Here is a 22,272-nt window from a genome sequence, read left to right on the forward strand (position 1 = left end):
TCTCCAGCTCGTTCCCCATCGGTCGAGGCACCCGGCAGGGATGCCCTCTTTCACCTTACCTGTTCGCCTTGGCTATGGAGCCGCTCGCGGCTTGGGTGAGGATGGATGCCCAATTGCGCGGAGTGGAATGGGTGGGGGGCCCATCGGATAGGATTGCACTCTATGCAGACGACGTGTTTTTCTTCCTTACAGACCTCAATAAATCGGGGCCGAGGGTCCTTGATATAATGTGCATTTTCGGTGAGGTGTCCGGCCTTAGACTCAACGTACAGAAGTCGAAATTGTGGGTCCTGGGCGATAGGGGGACCTTGGGTCCCTGGGCCTCGGTCCTTCAGGAAGCGGCGGGAGGCCTTAAGTACTTAGGTGTCTTTTTGACAGATGTACCAGGAGTGTCGTGGTCCCGTAACATAGTGCCAGTTTGGGGCAAGATCCGTTCGGATATGCAGATGTGGTCCAAGATGCCCCTAAATGTTTATGGCCGCTCAGCCATTTTTAAGATGGTGGCCCTGCCCCGTATTCTATACCAACTGCAGAATCACCTGTACCCTGTTCCGCCGCAGTGGTTTCGACAGGTGACCTCTACCTTGGGTCGGTTCCTATGGACTGGGGGAGCAGTAAGAGCGGCGCTCCGCACCTGCTTCCTGTCGACCTACTGTGGGGGGATGGCCACGTCTGACGTCCAGTCCTACTATCAGGCGTCGCACCTGCTTGTTCTTAATGAATGGTGGTACGGAGATCGAGGCGACCCGACTTATGCCCTAGAGAGGTATATGATGGACCCGGACACGCTCCATACTATCTTATACTCGGCGGCTATCCGGAAAAGACTCCCGATGGTCACCCAAGTAGTCTTCAGAGTGTGGCGCGACGCTCTCCGCCACAAGGGATGGTGGAACAGGCTTACGGGTGAAACTCCACTGTGGCACAATGGGAGATTGCCCGGTTTGGCTTCGCTGCGGGGCTTTGAGGGCTGGGACGCTATTGGCATCTCGGCGCTGGGCCACGTTCTGAAGGGCTCAGTCCTCAAGTCGTTCCAAGCATTGCGGGATGAATACGACAGGCCCCAATCCCAATTCTTCAGATATTTACAGCTCCGACACGCCCTAACCCCCGCAATAGCAGACATAACGTCCTTGCCGGAATTCAGTCCCTTAGAAGCTAAGATATTTATGGGGGAATTGGAAACAAAGAAAATTTCAACAATATATCAAACGTTGGTTACCCATTGTTCCCCTTCTCTTGACAAACTGCGGGCGGTCTGGGAGGGAGAGCTGGGGGAGTTGGAAGAGGAGGACTGGAGAGAAGCCCTGGAGGCCCCTAGGGGAGCAGTGATAGCAGTGCGCCTGCGCTTTATCCAATTTAAATACCTACATAGGGCATACTATACGAGGGAACGACTGTGGAAGGCGGGGCTGATAGCCTCCCCGGAATGGCTGCGGTGTGGAAGTGCGATAGGCTCCTTCTTGCATACGGTATGGGGATGTGTACGGCTGCAGAGATTTTGGACTGGCGTGTGAGACTGTCTAGACGAAGTGTTGGCATGGGAACTCCCTCGCACACCGAAGTTGGGCCTCCTTCATGTTATGCAACAAGTGGGGGGTAATATGTACAAACGTCAATTGCTTCTTCTGGGTCTCACGGTGGCCAAAAGGGATATAGCCCAAGCCTGGAAGGCCCCCAGGGCTCCACTGGTAGGGGTGTGGAAGCGGGGCATGGACTTCAACATGGGACTGGAACGCCAAATCTTTGAGGCCAGGGGCTGCCCCAGGAAGCACGATCGGATCTGGAAGAAATGGGCAGACTATAGGGGCCTGCTACTGGACCCTCCGGCGCCACGAGCCACTGATATAGATCACATTCGTACTGCCCCTGAGTGAACTGAACCACACGCTGCTACTATGATGCTTAGGCTCCTGTTTCTGGACAATGTAAACACCGTGCAGGGTGGGGGGTGGGGACTGGGTTGGAATGCGGGGAGGGGGGGTATAGGGAAATGTTGATTGAATATCTTGACCTTTTACCGCTCTTATATGCTCACTGTCCTCCTGCTAATATGGAAGCAGTGTTTCTTTTATATTCTGTCAACTGCTAAAACCAAATAAAATTTGTTCTGAAAAAAAAAAAAATACTTGGCTATAGGCCCACAATGAAAACACACAGATACAATGATTTACTCACTTGATATAAAAGGCCAGAAATGTCAGCTCTTCCGGTTTCCCCTTCACCAAGATATCTGTGTACCCTTCACCATAACCTGAAAGAAAGAGTTAAATGTCATTATATATTAATGGAAAATTGCAGCGACATGAATAAGTTACTTACCTTCAGTAATCTATGCAGATGCAGAGTCCTTACCTTAGAATGTTCCCCAGGCTTCAGACCAGATCTGGACAGGATCCAGACATTTTTTTTTAGCAGTCCTCTTGCGCACCGATAGGTGTCGTAGTCCGTCTTTGTGTGGTGTTGTTGACCACGCCACAAGTCACATGCGCGGTGCCTATATCGGTGCCACCCAAGCGCGCTTACCTCAGGTCATGACTTTTTCTCCACACCAGAAGAACGGAGCAAACTGAGGTGGGGAAGGTCAGTGCACCAAGGTGAGTTCCTGAAGGATCTATGTGATGTCAGAATACAGTTCACAGAATGCGGAGGAGGGCAGGTCGGTAAAAATCTGTGGCTAGATAGAGTCTCTACCAGATTGAAGGTAAGTAACTTGTTCATCTGATAGAGACGTTTAGCCACAGATTCCTTACCCAGGAATAGATACCCAAAGTATCTCTCCCTGGAGGTGCTCTGTGAACTGTTTACACTAAAAAGTCCTTAAGGATTGAATGAACGAATTGCCTATAATGACGGACCTGACTGTCTGTGCAGTAATATTTGGAAAAAGTATGCAGCGATGCCCACGCATCCGCCTGACAGATGTCCAGAAATGGAATTCCTGTAACTAACTCCGTGATCGTAGCTATGACTCTGGTGTAATGAGCTCTCAAGCCCTCAGGGTATTGCTTTTTGCCATTGCGTAGCAAATTTCGATACAGAGAACAATCGATCTGGAGATGGCTCTCTTATGAACTGCCTTTCTTCACACTACCAAATCTAATAGTTTATCGTACACCCTAATGTTTTTTGTATGTTCGATGCAGAACAACAATGCTCTTTTTGGATCTAGATGGTGGAGTCTCTCCGCTTCCTTGATCGAATGAGTTGGGATGAAGATAGTAGACAGTGTGAGGCTCTGCCTGACATGAAAAGGTGTGGCCACCTTTGTCAAGGAGGAGGCACAGGTTCTAAGGACCATATTATTCTGGAAGAAGTTTGTGTACAGGGGGAGAACAGAAAGTGCCTGCAATTCACTGACTCTGGCAGATTTTGTAGCCACAAGAAAGACTATTTTGATGATAAGTAGTCTCAGAAGGCAGCTGTGCACGGGCTCAAATTAAAAAAGGTGAGAACTGAATTCAGCTCCCATTGGGGCATGATGAAAGATGTAGGGGGAAACGTGCTGTAAACCTTTCAGGAAATGAGTGACAACAGGTGACTTGAATGGGGAAGGTTGATTCGGCAACCGTAGGAAGGCTAAAATGGCAGAAAGGTACTCTTTAACTGTGCCCATGGTAAGGCCTTGCCTGCCAAGGGATAAAGCAAACAAAAGGACTACAGTCAAGGGTGCAGACAGAAGATCAACAGATTTGGCAGCACACCAAGCCACAAATTTGTCCCATCAGCAAGCGTAAATTGTTTTCATGGTGGGACGCCTGGCTGCCAGAATGACACCACACACTTCAGGAAGGAGGTCAAATACCCTCAATTGTTACTGCTCAATATCCATGCATGTAGATGGTGAGCGTGCAGGTTTTGATGCAGGACCCTTCCCTGTTGCTGCAGATCTTCCCGAAGGGAAATCTGAGCGGAGGACAGATGCTCATGCTCAGGAGTTCAGGATCTAGACTCTCCTTGCCCAATACGGAGCTACTAAGATGACTTGGGCCAGGTTGTTCTTGATCTTCTTGAGAACTATGGATATATACAATATTGGGTGAAAGGCATATAGGAGCCCCGAGCTCCACTCGAGGCAAACTGCCATCACCTTGGTGAATACCCGAGGGGCACTGGTAAGGCAAAGAGGAGCACAGTGGACCGATAATGTTCTCGGTCTACCGTAAACTACAGGTAATGCCTGTGGGCAGGCAGGATGGGGAAATGGATGTACGCATCCTGAAGTCCCGCGCTACCACCCAGTATCTAGAGTCGAGGGCCAACAGTACCTGAGCCAAAGTGAGCATCCTGAATGTTTCCTGTTTCAGAAAGTAGTTGTGTAGGTTGAGGATAGGACAGAGGCCTCCATCCTTTTTCGGCACAAGAAATTAGCGGGAATAGCAAACACAACCTACTTCTGGTTCCGGCACCCTGTTGATAGCTTATTTAGCCAGAAGAGTCAGGAATTCCTGTTGCAAGAACAAATGGTGGTCCTCCGTCAGACTTTTAGTGGATGGTGGCATAGGTGGCAGGGTGTGTTGGAAAGGTAGGGCGCCACTGGAACAGTCCCCAGGAGAGGTTGCAAAGTTGCCGCCAGGACGATCCGGATCAAACAATGGATCATGAGAGCTCAATTGGTGCTGAAGGCAGACTCACTTGCAGAGTCCCAGTCGGAGTTCCTCCCAAACCCATGGGGCCCAAAGGCGCACCAGTGGGGTTCGACAGCACAAAAATGAGGCTCATGGCCACATAAAAATCTAGAAGTTGGATGGGGGTTGCTCCGGGAAACTTTGAGAAGAGCTGAGTGGACTCAGTGTCAGCTACAGGCTCCACAGGACCGACCTAGGAGCGGGCCCGGGAGTTGTGGCGTCATCCCCAATGATCACCCGATGAATGGGACTGATGTGGAGAGGTTGAAGAGCGTTTAAACTTCTTGGACTGCTTCTTATGAGACTGATGAAGCAAGATTTCACATATTACGTGACTTGCTTGAATTCATGAACCTCGAATAACATGTAACACAATAATTCAACTTGTGCGTCTTACTAATTTTCTATTATTTTGGATGTGCGTGTATGTTAGTGATGTTTGCCTATGTGTTTTACTAATACGAATAACCCTTGTCTATAAAATGTCCGCCGCTTGGGGATTTTCTACTGCGCATGCGTTAGTCACACTCACGTGACGTGACGTAGTTGCAGTTCTGGTGGGAAAATGTGCGCATGCGTACTTGCCTTTAAAATGGCTGTATGTGTCTTAACGTGGTGAAGCTTGCGCAGATGCTCTCGTGTTATTGTTTGTTGCGCTAACCCGTAATTGCATAGTATTTTTTTATAAGTAAGAAATGAAGTAGCTATTCAAGACACACAAATGAATTCATTTATATTCTATGTATTAATTTGTTTTCGCTTACTTTCCATGTACCGCGATAAATGGGGTGTCTGAATGAGACGGGAACCATCTTGGAAGTCCTTTCTGCGCATGTCAACATCGCAGAGAGAAGGTAGCCTTGAGCAGTGGAACTCTGCCAGCTGGCAGCCATAGTCAAGATGCTCATGTGAAAGCAACCTCTGACCCAGCAAGATGGAGTCGACTGTTCTGAAATTGTTACAATGATATTTTTCTATTGTATTCTGTGTATTCTCTCATGGGAACCCCAAATCTGCTAGGCGGTTCCATATCATGCAAATTAGAGCTTGTAGAAGTTTGTTCTGATTGGTGTGCTAACCTATCCTACTTTGGGACCAATCGAAATTGGGGATTCTGACACTTTGCAACATTGGCGGGTGGTACACTGACCCAAAAACAGTATAACTAGCCTAGGTTTAGCTAGAGAAATGGTCCGACTTGTCTGAATAGCTGACCTGTCACTGACCCAACGCACTCAATAGGTGACTGAATACAGAGCGCTGCGGAGCACTCTGTCCGAATTTGATCATAGACTCAAAGGTTTTACTAAACCTTAAGTGCTGGCGGAGCACTTTGCTGGGGAGTTCGCTAACCCAATCGGGGTTCTGACTGATAGCTGCATAGCTGCAGGCGTTGCTTCCAAACTGCGGGTGCTGGTCGTGCCTTGGTGGTCCTGTCCTGAACCTAATCTGGTTTTCCTGTCCTGGGGTGTCCATTCTGCACCTGCCGTCCCACTGATGACTGTCCTTCCTGGGGGTATTTCCTGTCCTTGACTGATCTGTGGCCAGGGTTGGTTTTCACACCATTCTAGGTAAATATATTGCTGAGAACTCTATACTGCACCTTCTATTTTTCTATCTTTGCTTTAATAAAGACATACCTTTGCATACGTAAATTTCCATGCTGTCCGCAATCTACTATATGAAAGTCATTGCATTTTATTTTCATAGCATGTTCCTATGTTACCCTACCTTTTAGAGCACATTCACTCTATACTGGTTACGGATTATAAATGTGGTTTGCAATTTCTCCTGCAATCTATTTTTGAAGTAATGATGTTAGAATTATAGCGTGTTCCACTTCTCACCCTTCCTATAGATGTATAGGATTCCTAATTTTCAAATCATTCTCATGAAGCTCGTCCCCATAGTATAAGTCTAGTACGTGCATAAGCTTGCCCATTTATAGATGTCTATTATTGAGTTTCATTTTAAATTCTACTTGGCGTGTTTCCCTGTCTCACTATTTTTACAACTTAAATGATTGCCCTTATAGATTTTCTCTATAGTTATGTGATTTTCGTTATCTTGATTATCGATTGCCTTTTGACTGTAAACCTAATGATTTCCGAAACTGATTTCTAGATAAAACCTTTAAAACTTCCAGTTGTCTGTGATCATTTAATGCCGAAGTACTATATCGTTGGGATTGTATTTTGCCTGCCTTCTTTCACAGCTAGCTCCCTGATCCATTGTTGTCATAGGTACCCGTAACGGTGGATGGTAAGTTGGGTACACTAGAACTGAATAGGAAGGAATCAGGGTTGCTGGTGGAGATTTGTAAGGTCGCCTGATTAATGTATATGGTGAATTAAAATTTATGGGCCCGAAAACTATATGGTGAAATTGTTGGTCGGGTGACCTACGATCTCTATCAAAAATTTTCTGGCAGCAGAGGTGATGGTTAGGGACTAGTTAAAGTTAGGTAGGACTAGTAAAGCTAGAGAAGTCGGATGCTGCTAGTTGAGAAATTATTGCTGCTAGAACAAACGTTGATGCTGCTACAAGGGTAAGCAGTTCATGTGATTTGATCACTCACGTAAAATGTTTGCTTGAAAAATTATGAAATGTTTTAAAATTGTTTTCCTATTATTGTACTGATACATGTATTAACCCATTCGTTAGTTACTGTTACATGTTTGTTGGGAATCCCCGGGGAATTGAATAGCGAGTGGTGAAGAGAATCCACTTGCTTTGAGGTCACTGACTTAAGGAAAGTTGGTGCAGGTTAGGTAGAACTGGAAGCACTAACTAGGGTTTTTCTGAATGAATAGTTGAATAAATAATAGCAACGAGTTTACTGGCAAAACTTCTATTGTGATATAACCTAGTAAGGGTCGCACCGGAAGGAGTAGCAGGTTCATCGGAGCTTGGGTGATAGCAAAGGGGTTCGCTGGTGAAACTTTAGACTTAGTATATATCCCGAAAAGAAGTGGATGAGTCAAAGAAGTAGCAGGTTCCTTAATGCTTGAGTGAAGGGTAGGCAGAAGAGATCTATCCGTAGTGTGTGAAAAGTAAATGGAAGTAGTTTACTTGCAGTGAAACAAATCTTTACTGTCTAGACACTTGAGTACAGTGGCGAATGTGTATTCGTTGTTAAATAACCAAGCACTAGCACTTTAGAAAGATAGAAAGTTTCCGTTACCTTGTGAAGGAGGGAGTCAGTTGCGAGGCTGCTCTGACGTCACTCCGTACCGCGCTGGGATTGGTAGACGCAGCAGGTGTGTAGCGGAGCTGGAATTGTAAAGGAGGGGTGAGTGCCGAAGCGTGAGAACTGTCTCGCAAAAAGGCCGCGCTCCCATTGGTCGAAATTATTTGAAACCGTGCATTTCATTGGTTGCACGAAAATAAAAGACGCACTTGGATTGGAAGTGATTTTGTAAACAAAAGTCACTCGTAGGAATCGTATGTGGCATTTGTACAAACCGCATACCAGACCTGATCCTCGGTGTATGGGGTTTGAGAACGATCAGTGGAAAGGTCATAAAACAGACATTATGTACGGAAATAAGAGAAAATTGTCTCTTGTAAATAAGGTAAAGAATTATTTCAAAAAGGACAAACCGATTAGAACCAGAGAAGGTGTTGTCATACCGCCACCGAATACTCCCGCATCTTTCATGATGTTCGATAAAGGGTATCACTCGTGTGTATGGTTGGAAAACTGGGTGGAATACACCAAGGATGACGGAATTTTGGCTTTTCCGTTAGACGGTACATTTAATAGCAGGATTCTATTTAATTTAAGAACCCGAATGAATGATTTACATCCCAGACCTAGATTAACGCAGTACGAAGCATTAGAGGAATGGGAGATTGAGGCTTTTGAGAGAGACAAGCCCCGCATGGATAAAGGTTTAACAAAATGGTATCCGAAACTGAAACAAGAGACCCGAGACAAAAAGATGAAACAATGGAGACAGAATATGATTGTAGAAGGACTGTTTCCAATGATGCCAGTGGGTGGTCCTCCTGGGGGGGGAGAAGAAAACAGAAAAGAGTAAACATTGGGTGCCCATTGCAGAGTCGGATGATGAATTATTAGATGACCTGTTTATGAGAAGTCCGCCTCCTTACAATGAAAGAAATAGACCTTCCAGTGAAGGGGATAATTCTCGAAGACCTCCTCTCCAGGATGAGGCCAGATCTGCAAGTGCAGGAGGGGGTTGCCATATACCTCCCTATACCGAGAATTTAGGACCCGTAGATACGAGAGATATTTATCCAAGAATACCCGCTAGTGGAGAGGCGAGATACTCACGTGAACGAGACTTTTGCTCTAGAACTCCCTACGAAGGTGGGGCGAGACCCTCAAGTTCAGGAATGCCGTTCTTACAACCTCAAGGTGAGGAAGAACCAAGATCCCTAAGTATAGGAAGCTTGTTCCCAAGACCTAATTATGGTGAAGGACCTAGTATGACGCACCCAACTGCCCCAACATTGACTCCGCAAATAGTGCCTGAAATAAGCCTGGATAGGCTACTGCAGGAAACAGAGCGAGAGGCTCTAGCTCAACAGAGAACTGAGATAATTCAGAAAATTTCCCAGTTAAATACAAGTCCTGAAGCATTGACAATCCCGGTAACTATCGGACCAGTGGTTCCGTTGTATGGGGACCGACAAGGGAGTCCAAAAACTCCAGTCATTACCCCAGTTATAGCACAGCAGAGACCAGAACCCTTAATCGTAGATGACCAGACCAGTGAATGCGAATCTGAGGTCTCGCTAATGGATCTGCCCATTAGGGATGCAGGAAAAAGGATGCAGAAAAGACATAATCCTTTCAACACGAGGGAGATTCAAATGGAATCGACTTCGGGTACTAAGAGTGTCACCTTGGTGACTCCTGAAGAAATTGAAAGATGGAGTCGAGAGTTAGAAAAACAAACTCCACAGTCGAAACCTTTAGATCTCTACAAACTGAGAGTAGAAATAGAAGAACTAATGGCAGGAAACGTAGGATTAGACAGATTAAATACCTACTCTGAAGAAGAGCTGCTGTTTATCTGCAAGAGTCTTACCCGAAATGCCAGAGTACTCCATGAAAAGTTGACAGACACTGCAGCTAGTATGGGAATAGATATTTCAAAATCAAAACCATTGCAAAAACCGTACAGAGCAGATTTCTCAGACAAAGATTTGGAAAACCTGAATGTGTCAGGGAAGAAGGCACAGGTCAAAGAATTATTGACAGTATTGCAGAAATGGGGAGATGTAGAAAGATGGAAAGCCAGATGGTCCAAGAAGAAAGATGAGGCCAGGTCTAAACAAGTAACTCTTGAATTTGTTCTAAAGGAAGCTGACAAACCAGAGCAGTTGTACCCTATGCGAGAAGTGCCAGGTGGAAAATATGTACATGTGCCCTGGTCCAGACAGGATATTGTGTCCTTTACAAATGATTTCCCAAAGTTGCGAGAAAAACCCGTGGACTGGTACAGGCAAGTGGAAAGGTTTGTAAAGGTGCAAAAATGCCTATGGAAAGACTTGGATGGGTTCTTTGACATTGTGGTCCCTGTAGATTTATGGACCGAGTGTAAAATAGCCATAGCTTGGCCTAGTGAGGAATACCCGAGGGACTCTAAAACAGGAGAACCCTCTAAGGAAGTGATGAAAAAATATGATCAGGTAATTCAACATCTGAAGCAAAAGGTGCCTGCAAAGGAAACTGATTGGACCAAGATAGATAGGACCACGCAGGAAAGGGATGAGACTGTACACTCCTTTTATGAAAGACTGTTACAGGTGTTTAAAACGTACAGTGGAATAGATAACATCGAGATGAAGGACATGACCCATTTCATTTACAGGTTTGTAAACGGTTTAAGACCCGAAATTTGCCAGTGGATCAAAGATAATAAAATTTGTTGGCAGTCTAAGAAAATGGATGAGGTCCTACGGTACGCCAAGTACTGTGAGAATGAGATGGCAGAAAAGCGTAAGGCTTTGAAGGAGAAGGTCATGTGGGCACAAGTAAAATTAGCTGAGCAACAGGAAAAACAATAAAATAAAATAAATAAGAACACCCAAAATCAAGGTTCTGGGGGTGGAGGGAAGCCCAAAGTAAAAATGAGCAGAGAGGAAGCTAAAAAGAAATTTCCCTGCCACCAGTGCGGAGAAATCGGGCACTGGAGAGACGAGTGTCCATATTTGCAGAATGATAATACCCAAACCCCTGATTTAATTCCACAGACGCAGAATGAAAAATCAAGAAAGACCCAGCATCAGGTAAAGGCAAGTCAATTGCCCCGAGCGCCAAAACCGAATTATAAGGGAAAGTCACCACAGGGTGATGACAGAGATCTGGGGAGGCAATGAGAATAGAAATGCAGCAACTTCGCAGTTTTTGTTGAATGACACTTTTCTCTGCGACGATCAATACTGACGGGGCCTGAGAGGGGAGGACGGGGAGTGCGTACTTGGCGCCTCCTTGCCGGTAGACCAGTCAGGGCCATACATTGAAGGAAAGGTTGACGGAAATGATGTCACCTTTCTATTGGACACTGGTGCTACCCGTTCTACTGTGAGAACAGCGGACGTTCCAAACCTACCCCTCTCGGGAGAAGCAATTCAAGTAGTAGGTGTGTCTAATCAATTGATTAATACCCCAGTTACTGAGCCCATGGAAATCACAATAGGGAACTTTAAAGAAATGCATAGATTTGTTGTTTGTGACACCAGTCCAGTAAACTTACTAGGACGTGATTTGTTGTGCAAAATTAACTGTACTATCTTTTGCACCCCAAAGGGCGTCGAAATCCAAACCCCAGACGAAGATGGCATATACAAATTAATGTTAATCAGACCTGACTCAGAAATTAAACGAATGACTATACAAGATTTACCCGAAGAACTCCAAAAGACAGTGAAACCAGAAGTATGGGACTTTACTGGAAAGGATGTAGGATTAATGGCCAATGTAGACCCAATACAGATAGCCATGAAAGAAAATGCAGTTTACCCCAATACCAAACCATACAAAATGAGTGTTGAAGTGAGAGCAGGAGTTGCCATTGAAATACAAAAATTGCTAGAAGCCAACATCATACAAGAAGTGATGAGTAGTCCGTGTAATTCCCCCATAATTAGAATCAAGAAGCCTAGTGGCAAGTACAGAGTAGTGCAGGACCTGAGAAAGGTAAACAAGATCGTTGTTCCTTGCTGTCCTATTGTCCCGAACCCCGCAGTGATCCTGTATCAGATTCCCTGGGATGCTGAGTGGTTCACTGTGATTGACTTGTGTCACGCATTCTTTTCGATCCCATTGCATCCAGACAGCAAATTTATTTTCTCATTTGCTTTCAACAGTCACGTGTACGTTTGGAATCGTGTTCCCCAAGGGTACACAGAAAGCCCCTCGATCTTTAATCAGATTCTGAAAAAGTGCCTTGAATCCTTAGTTTTACCTGGAAACTCTGTTTTGGTGCAATATATAGACGACCTCTTGGTGGCGTCTAAAAGTCATAGAGATTGTGTGATCGACACCATTGCTTTACTGAATCACCTAGGTGAAAAGGGACATAAAGTGGCTCCGGAAAAATTGCAGTTCTGTTCAAAGTCAGTGAAATATCTGGGGCACCAGATAGAAAAAGGAATCAGAAAAGTCACCTCAGAGAGAGTCAGAATAATTCAAAAGATGCAGTTACCCCGTACTCAGAAAGAAGTCAAAATGTTCCTTGGGGTGGTAGGTTACTGCAGGCAATGGATTGTGGGATTCGCAGTCCTGGCAAAGCCTTTAATAAAAATGACAAAGAAAGGAGCGAAGGACCCAGTGGAATGGGATGATGAAAGTTTAACAGCATTTACTAAATTGCGAGATTGCCTGTGTACAGCCCCTGCTTTAGGGATGCCTGACTATTCCAAAGAGTTTACACTATTCTGTGACACACGAGACAACTGTGCATTGTCAGTCTTAACTCAGGAGCATGGGTTGACTAGACGTCCAGTGGCATATTTCTCTCCCACTTTGGATCCAGTGGCTGCTGGATTACCTGGGTGTCTGAAAGCAGTAGCTGCAACTTGCACGAGTTTAGAACAGAGTGAATCCATTGTTATGGGACATCCTGTAACTGTGTATGTTCCACATGCAGTTGTAATTTTGCTGACCCGAACCAAGACTCAGAATCTCACCCCTAGTCGGCTGACTAAATACGAGAGGATTCTCGTGGGTGCTGCAAATGTAGTCATTACTCGGTGTAATATCCTGAATCCAGCCACCCTACTCCCTGACTCAATGATTGTAGAAGCCAAGGGAGAGAACGAGCATGACTGCATTGATCTGACAGAATTCAGTACTAAACCCCACCCAGACATTAAGGAAACACCTTTGCCTGTAAACGATGAGGAGTTTTTTGTGGATGGCTCATGTATGAGACACGAACTTATGGGCCTAGGTGCTGCTTATGCTGTAGTCACCTTAAACTGCAAAAAACACAGTTGATGGACAGAATGTAGAACAATGTCATACATTCACCCCAGTACAAGGATCTGGGCCTAAATCCATCGTTTTTTTGCACTCCACACCACCCTGGGTTAGACACTGGCTATATGCAAATCAGCTCCGACCCTGTGCCTCATGGGAACAGTCCAGTCCGAACTACCAAGCCATGTCTTTCCCAGACCGGAATCAAGCATCCAAGGACCGGTTTCTGGCTATCAGCCTTCATCAGCCTGGATAGCTTGACTCCAGTGGTGTGGAGAGCCTGGGACTCACGTCTGAGCATACCCAGCCCACTCGGGGTGAAAATTGCAAAAAAACACAGTTGATGGACAGAATGTAGAACAATGTCATACATTTACCCCAGTACAAGGATCTGGGCCTAAATCCATCGTTTTTTTGCACTCCACACCACCCTTGGTTAGACACTGGCTATATGCAAATCAGCTCTGACCCTGTGCCTCATGGGAACAGTCCAGTCCGAACTACCAAGCCATGTCTTTCCCAGACCGGAATCAAGCATCCAAGGACCGGTTTCTGGCTATCAGCCTTCATCAGCCTGGATAGCTTGACTCCAGTGGTGTGGAGAGCCTGGGACTCACGTCTGAGCATACCCAGCCCACTCGGGGTGAAAATTGCAAAAAACACAGTTGATGGACAGAATGTAGAACAATGTCATACATTCACCCCAGTACAAGGATCTGGGCCTAAATCCATCGTTTTTTTGCACTCCACACCACCCTGGGTTAGACACTGGCTCTCCACACCACTGGAGTCAAGCTATCCAGGCTGAATGAAGGCTGATAGCCAGAAACCGGTCCTTGGATGCTTGATTCCGGTCTGGGAAAGACATGGCTTGGTAGTTCGGACTGGACTGTTCCCATGAGGCACAGGGTCGGAGCTGATTTGCATATAGCCAGTGTCTAACCCAGGGTGGTGTGGAGTACAAAAAACGATGGATTTAGGCCCAGATCCTTGTACTGGGGTGAATGTATGACATTGTTCTACATTCTGTCCATCAACTGTGTTTTTTGCAATTTTCACCCCGAGTGGGCTGGGTATGCTCAGACGTGAGTCCCAGGCTCTCCACACCACTGGAGTCAAGCTATCCAGGCTGAATGAAGGCTGATAGCCAGAAACCGGTCCTTGGATGCTTGATTCCGGTCTGGGAAAGACATGGCTTGGTAGTTCGGACTGGACTGTTCCCATGAGGCACAGGGTCAGAGCTGATTTGCATATAGCCAGTGTCTAACCCAGGGTGGTGTGGAGTGCAAAAAACGATGGATTTAGGCCCAGATCCTTGTACTGGGGTGAATGTATGACATTGTTCTACATTCTGTCCATCAACTGTGTTTTTTGCAATTTTCACCTCGAGTGGGCTGGGTATGCTCAGACGTGAGTCCCAGGCTCTCCACACCACTGGAGTCAAGCTATCCAGGCTGAATGAAGGCTGATAGCCAGAAACCGGTCCTTGGATGCTTGATTCCGGTCTGGGAAAGACATGGCTTGGTAGTTCGGACTGGACTGTTCCCATGAGGCACAGGGTCGGAGCTGATTTGCATATAGCCAGTGTCTAACCCAGGGTGGTGTGGAGTGCAAAAAACGATGGATTTAGGCCCAGATCCTTGTACTGGGGTGAATGTATGACATTGTTCTACATTCTGTCCATCAACTGTGTTTTTTGCAGTAGTCACTTTAAACAGCATTAAAGAAGCATCCTGTTTATTTGGAGTAAAGTCTGCACAAGTAGCCGAATTGATTGCATTGATAAGAGCCTGCAAAATTGGGAAAAACAAAAGAATAACAGTATACACTGACAGTCAGTACTGTTATGGGGTTGTGCATGACTTCGGCCAATTATGGCTACAAAGAGAATTTCTGACTTCATCAGGTACTCCCATTCGAAATGGAAGGGTTGTACAAGATTTACTGGAGGCAATCCAATTACCAAAGGAATTGGCAGTGGTCAAATGTGCTGCTCATAAAAAGGGCCTTGACCACGTATATTTGGGAAATAATTTTGCTGATGAAGTGGCCAAACATTGCGTCAGAAATTGCATGTCTGTAAATGTTAAACTGGGGGGACTTGGAAACAGCTGCCAACTTATGGTGTTTGAAGAGGTGCCTACCTGGGAAGAGGTGAGAGATTGGCAGCATGCTGTGCCATCGAAAGAGAAAGAGAAGTGGAGGAAACTTGGTTGTGGTCCAAGAAGTGAGGATGGTGTCATTGTGGGCCCAAATGGTATGCCTGTGTTACCTAGACATCTGCTTGCGTCTATGGCAAGACTGATACATGGAGGTTCACACACTGGTAGGGATGCCATGGTTCTGGTTTTCCAACAAACATGGTATAATCCGAAGTTCAGGAAGGTAGCAGAATCGCTCTGCCAGAGGTGCTTGACATGTCAGCAGTTCAACGCTGGCAAGAGGACAGTAGTTGAACTGGGAAAAATTGGGAAATCAGGGGGTCCCTTTGTGAGAATACAGATTGACTTCATCACCATGCCTCGTTGTGAGGGAAAGAGATATGTCCTTGTCATTGTCTGCCTATTTTCCAAATGGGTGGAAGCCTACCCTGCCAAACAAAGTGACGCCATAACAGTAGCCAAATTGTTACTACGAGAATTGATACCTAGGTTCGGGGTTCCAGTCACTATTGAATCAGATAGAGGCAAACATTTTCAGAATGAGGTAATCGATCAGCTCTGTAAAGCATTCCAGATCACCCAAAAACTGCACTGTGCATATCGTCCAGAGGCTTCTGGAGTGGTAGAGCAAATAAATGGCACTATAAAATCAAGGTTGGCAAAAATGTGTGACTCTACTGGCTTGAACTGGATAAATGCCTTGCCTCTTGTTCTGATGGGACTCAGAAGTATTCCAGACCGAAAAACAGGCCTGAGCCCACATGAAATCCTGATGGGAAGAGTGATGAGACAAGCATGGGTACCAGGATACAAACTGTTAAACATTACTAATGATTTGGTACTTGAGTACTGCAAGCAACTAGGTGACCAAGTGCGTTCTATCTCTCGCCAGATTGGGGAAGACGCCGTCGCCAATCCTACAACTCCAGTCCACAAATTGGTTCCTGGCGACTGGGTTAGAATCAAGAAACATACTCGTTCGAGTTGCCTTGCACCGAGGTGGGGAGAAAAACACCAAATAATACTGGTGACCACGACAGCGGTGAAGTGTGCAGGCGTTCCCAAGTGGATCCATGCCAGCCATACACAGAAGGTAATTCCAGACAAGGAACCTGGAGCTGAAGGTTGTCCAGCTGAGGGGTCTGCAGACGTTGGTCCTGAAGTAGCTGATGACGAACAGCCGAGCACCAGCCAAAAGGATTGGATACCCATAATCGACCTACCTGAAGACCCAATCAGAACAAGAGAGCGAACCTACGAAGATAGAGAGTGGAATAGAGAGGACGAGATAGGCACAGGCGAAGACCCTCAGATTATTGAGATTCACGTCAAATCTGAGGACGAAGAGGAAGGTCAGACAGGGACAGAGCAAGTAATCGACACACCTCCACTAACTCCTGAAATTGAAAGGGGTCAGACTAGAACTAGTGTAAAAGTTCGAGCAGAAGAAAATCAAGGGATCGAAGTGCTTGAACAGGATCAGATAGAATTAGAAGAACTTGTTCAGGACACAGAAACAGACATTCGAGAGCCAAAACCAAAATTCACCTGAACCAGGCCAGCTTAGCAACCAGGCAGAAGAACTAGATACAAGACCTGGGACTAGTCAGACAGGAAGGGAAGAAACAGAAGTGCCACAAACAAACGAGAATAAAAGAGCATTAGAAGAAAGCCAAATCACAGTGCCAGCTAAAAGACTCAAGAAAAAGAAAAATATCGAACCAAGATATATTAAGAGACTGAGACTAAGAATAAAAACAGTAGAAGAGAAACTTGCAGAAAGAAGGAAAAGTCCTCGTATCACAGAGCAAACTGGAGAAAGCGCCAAAAAAAGGAGTGATCGAATAAAAAGACTGAATGAAAAATAACAAGATCCTGAATGGACCTAATTAATTTTGGAGGATTTTGAGGATCTTGATATAACTGACGAAACTGACGGAGAACCGATTGCTGATCAGTCTGCAGAAGAAGAAGACAAACTAACCTGAAGTTGTGCAGAGTAAGCTACCTGTGCAAAGTTACAAAGAGGGGTTGAAAACTTCTTCTGAGCAAAATGTCTGATTCAAATGTGAATGGAAGGCCTAGATGCAGTTGTTGCAAAACGTGCTGTAAAATATGTATATGTAGTGTAGCTATAGTGTTAATAGTTTGGATAGGACTAACAGTTTTTATTCCTTATACGGTAAGCAAAAATAATAATATTGACCCTACACAGACTGTGACTACTGATACTGAAGAACTGACCACACGAAGTGTAGAAAGACGTGAAAAAGCACTCAGACAAACAAAACGAGACTTAGAAGTATCAGATGAGGAAGGACTACATTACCACGGAGTTAAGAACCAGACTCATTTAAATGTTTTCGCAAACCTGTTAGTGCATTATGTAGAAACTATGGAAATAGAAGATTGCTATGTCTGCATGAAGCTACCTACTTCTGTAGCTGAAGGCGTGACTTATCACCTACCTTTGACCTATGGAATCTCCTGTAGTATTTTAGCAAGCTTATTTTACAAAAGAGGACCGTTACAGTACTATTACTCTAACTCAGACGTAATATTTTCTGAACTTCCTATACGTGGAAACCTGAATCCTGTACATACTAAAAATGACGTTACACGTTATATGGGAGAATACTTTTTGACTATAGGTACAATAGATTTAAATGACGCACACAGGGACAACGACCTGTTCATTACATGAGCAAGAAAAAATGTTTTTAAATATGGCAGAGAAAAGAAGGGAGAGTTTCCAAAGAAAGGCAAATGACAAAAGACAAGAAACTCCTAAATGGGCTGAGAACATGGAAAGCACCTCAGATGGGGGGGGGGGGGGGGGGGGAGTGGTCCTGCTTCGTTGCTGGATTTCGAAAGAAAAGGGAAACTCTGTCTTCACCGCGAGAAGACTAGTTATTATAATAACATTTTCATTGGTTCCAGTCAATGGGAACACAATTACAAGGTAATTGGAGGTTGGGGTTTCAAAAATGGGTCAGAACCTGTGTTTCCCGGAATCTATTATATATGTGGAAACAAGGCTTATTTCAAATTGCCGGATCACTGGTATGGAAGCTGCTACTTTGGCATTTTCTTCCCGAAAATATACCATGTGAATGAAATTGCTGGAAGCAATGAAAACACTAATGGCTTAGTGCGTAGTAAAAGAGAAAGTGTAGGTGAAATAATGGGTAGTATTTTTAGCGCATTGATACCTGGAGTGGGAGTGGTTCTGAACACACACAGAATTTGCAAATTATCCACAATAGTGGATGTGTTGTCTACTGACACAGCTCATGGATTTCTGATGGTCAATACCGAAATGGTTGCGATCAGATCAATGGTTTTGCAGAACAGACTTGCGCTTGACACCTTATTAGCAAAAGAGGGCGGAGTCTGCCGGATGTTGAAAGCGCAACATTGTTGCACTTACATACCGGATAAAAGTGTACAGATCAAAAGATATGTGAAAAACATTACTAATTTGGAAAAGGAACTCAAACCACTGGAGGTTGATAGTGCCTGGAAGAGACTTACTGATGGTCTCTCCAATGTAGGTCATTGGTTTGCTAATTTAGGGAAAGGTTTACTGTTTAAGGTACTGATGCCAATTGGAGTGATAGGTTTCATCATATTCCTTATATTTGTCTGCTGCAAATGTCACAAACACCAAAGGAAGTACACTATGAATAAGAGAGGTGTGAAACGAAGTGTGAATGAGCTCGAATTGGAAGAAATGAATATTCAAATTTACAAAAGGGTGAAAAATTCTCACCCTAGCAAAGATGTGAAAGAGAAATTGAATCGCCTGTTGGAAGAGATTGAGATGCACAAAGTGTGAGAGAAAGTTGGCATCTGGTTCCATTTTTTGTGATGATAGTAAATATCATCAAAGAGGGGATTGATGAAGCAAGATTTCACATATTACGTGACTTGCTTGAATTCATGAACCTCGAATAACATGTAACACAATAATTCAACTTGTGCATCTTACTAATTTTCTATTATTTTGGATGTGCGTGTATGTTAGTGATGTTTGCCTATGTGTTTTACTAATACGAATAACCCTTGTCTATAAAATGGCCGCCCCTTGGGGATTTTCTACTGCGCATGCGTTAGTCACACTCACGTGACGTGACGTAGTTGCAGTTCTGGTGGGAAAATGTGCGCATGCGTACTTGCCTTTAAAATGGCTGTATGTGTCTTAACGTGGTGAAGCTTGCGCAGATGCTCTCGTGTTATTGTTTGTTGCGCTAACCCGTAATTGCATAGTATTTTTTTATAAGTAAGAAATGAAGTAGCTATTCAAGACACACAAATGAATTAATTTATATTCTATGTATTAATTTGTTTTCGCTTACTTTCCATGTACCGCGATAAATGGGGGGTCTGAATGAGACGGGAACCATCTTGGAAGTCCTTTCTGCGCATGTCAACATCGCAGAGAGAAGGTAGCCTTGAGCAGTGGAACTCAGCCAGCTGGCAGCCATAGTCAAGATGCTAATGTGAAAGCAACCTCTGACCCAGCAAGATGGATTCGACTGTTCTGAAATTGTTACAATGATATTTTTCTATTGTATTCCGTGTATTCTCTCATGGGAACCTCAAATCTGCTAGGCGGTTCCATATCATGCAAATTAGAGCTTGTAGAAGTTTGTTCTGATTGGTGTGCTAACCTATCCTACTTTGGGACCAATCGAAATTGGGGATTCTGACACTTTGCAACATTGGGGGGTGGTACACTGACCCAAAAACAGTATAACTAGCCTAGGTTTAGCTAGAGAAATGGTCCGACTTGTCTGAATAGCTGACCTGTCACTGACCCAACGCACTCAATAGGTGACTGAATACAGAGCGCTGCGGAGCACTCTGTCCGAATTTGATCATAGACTCAAAGGTTTTACTAAACCTTAAGTGCTGGCGGAGCACTTTGCTGGGGAGTTTGCTAACCCAATCGGGGTTCTGACTGATAGCTGCAGAGAGGGTGGAGCGCAGGCGTGGCTTCCAAACTGCGGGTGCTGGTCGTGCCTTGGTGGTCCTGTCCTGATCCTAATCTGGTTTTCCTGTCCTGTCCTGGGGTGTCCATTCTGCACCTGCTGTCCCACGGATGACTGTCTTTCCTGGGGGTATTTCCTGTCCTTGACTGATCCGTGGCCAGGGTTGGTTTTCACACCATTCTAGGTAAATATATTGCTGAGAACTCTATACTGCACCTTCTATTTTTCTATCTTTGCTTTAATAAAGACATACCTTTGCATACGTAAATTTCCATGCTGTCCGCAATCTACTATATGAAAGCCATTGCATTTTATTTTCATAGCATGTTCCTATGTTACCCTACCTTTTAGAGCACATTCACTCTATACTGGTTACGAATTATAAATGTGGTTTGCAATTTCTCCTGCAATCTATTTTTGAAGTAATGATGTTAGAATTATAGCGTGTTCCACTTCTCACCCTTCCTATAGATGTATAGGATTCCTAATTTTCAAATTATTCTCATGAAGCTCGTCCCCATAGTATAAGTCTAGTACGTGCATAAGCTTGCCCATTTATAGATGTCTATTATTGAGTTTCATTTTAAATTCTACTTAGCGTGTTTCCCTGTCTCACTATTTTTACAACTTAAATGATTGCCCTTATATATTTTCTCTATAGATATGTGATTTTCGTTATCTTGATTATCGATTGCCTTTTGACTGTAAGCCTAATGATTTCCGAAACTGATTTCTAGATAAAACCTTTAAAACTTCCAGTTGTCTGTGATCATTTAATGCCGAAGTACTATATCGTTGGGATTGTATTTTGCCTGCCTTCTTTCACAGCTAGCTCCCTGATCCATTGTGGTCATAGGTACCCGTAACGGTGGATGGTAAGTTGGGTACACTAGAACTGAATAGGAAGGAATCAGGGTTGCTGGTGGAGATTTGTAAGGTCGCCTGATTAATGTATATGGTGAATTAAAATTTATGGGCCCGAAAACTATATGGTGAAATTGTTGGTCGGGTGACCTACGATCTCTATCAAGACTTACCTGAAATCGGGATCTCGACAATGACCGGCACGCGCAGCTCAGAGTGCATTCCCAGGGGTTGTATGATTTTACTACGCATTCCGTTGCAACGCATGCCTTTTCCACGCATGCGTTATAACGAGAATTCCACTACCACGAATATGCTTTACAACGAAAATGCCTTTACCACGCATAGTTCTACAACGATTTTCGTTGTATAACTATGCTTGATAATGGCATTTTCATTGCAAATGCTTTTTTCGATCCCTGCCCCAATTCCTTATATATTCCCGAAAATCATTAAAAGTTAGTATAATTCAAAAAAAATACTCACTGTTTGTCATAGACGGACTTCTCCTTCAATGTTAAGTGGTCCCTTTTCTATTTTTTTTGTAAAGGCAGTACGTGGGCGCACGTACGTTATTACGTCGTTAGGGAGACTGGCTTTTTTCATGAAGGACGAAAGGTACAAATCATCCTCTTTATGGTAAGTGTTCTTTATTTTTTTAAACTCAATCTTTTTTTGGGGGGGGGACCCCCACCCCAAACCCCCCTAGCCCCCTTTTTTTTGTTCTACCTTTACCACACATTCCTTTACTATGTATTTCGTAGTATGGAAATGCGTGGTAAAGGCTTTACGTGGTAACCACGCATGCGTTGTAAAGCATGCGTGGTTAAGTACAGCGTGGAAACTGCCGCGTTGTAGTGGCTGTTTCCCATTCCCAGGACCTCTCTTGTGAATGGGACCTGGAGAGGTGTGGAGCTGCGTGGTGAGAGACCAGAAGCTTCATGGCCCTCTCACAGATGGCCTTTGGATTTATGGTCCAGCAATCTGCACAAGCCGTGGAGTAGTGTTACCGTTACAGGCACCACAGAGACACCATGTGGGGGTTTGTCACAGACATTTGCCTACGACGGGCACCACAAGGCATGAAACTAGTCAGTTTATTCAGACATAGTTAAAAAAAACTGTGGAAAAAAGGCACACTGGCCGAATTTGACAAAACTGTCAAA

General features: G+C 44.6%; 1 protein-coding gene across 4 annotated transcripts in view; it reads right to left on the reverse strand.

Moving 5' to 3' along the window:
- LOC144822522 (apoptosis-inducing factor 3-like) overlaps positions 1-22,272 on the reverse strand; it is a 545,716-nt gene that overhangs the window by 120,551 nt on the left and 402,893 nt on the right. For all 4 annotated transcript variants that reach the window (XM_078680159.1, XM_078680158.1, XM_078680160.1 and 1 more), the window contains one exon: positions 2,179-2,254. In XM_078680159.1, the coding sequence (XP_078536285.1) occupies positions 2,179-2,254 (76 nt within the window). The remainder of the gene's footprint in view (positions 1-2,178; positions 2,255-22,272) is intronic.

Source organism: Lissotriton helveticus, chromosome 3_1, assembly GCF_964261635.1.
Source record: "Lissotriton helveticus chromosome 3_1, aLisHel1.1, whole genome shotgun sequence".
In the NCBI taxonomy this organism is placed as follows: Eukaryota; Metazoa; Chordata; class Amphibia; order Caudata; family Salamandridae; genus Lissotriton; species Lissotriton helveticus.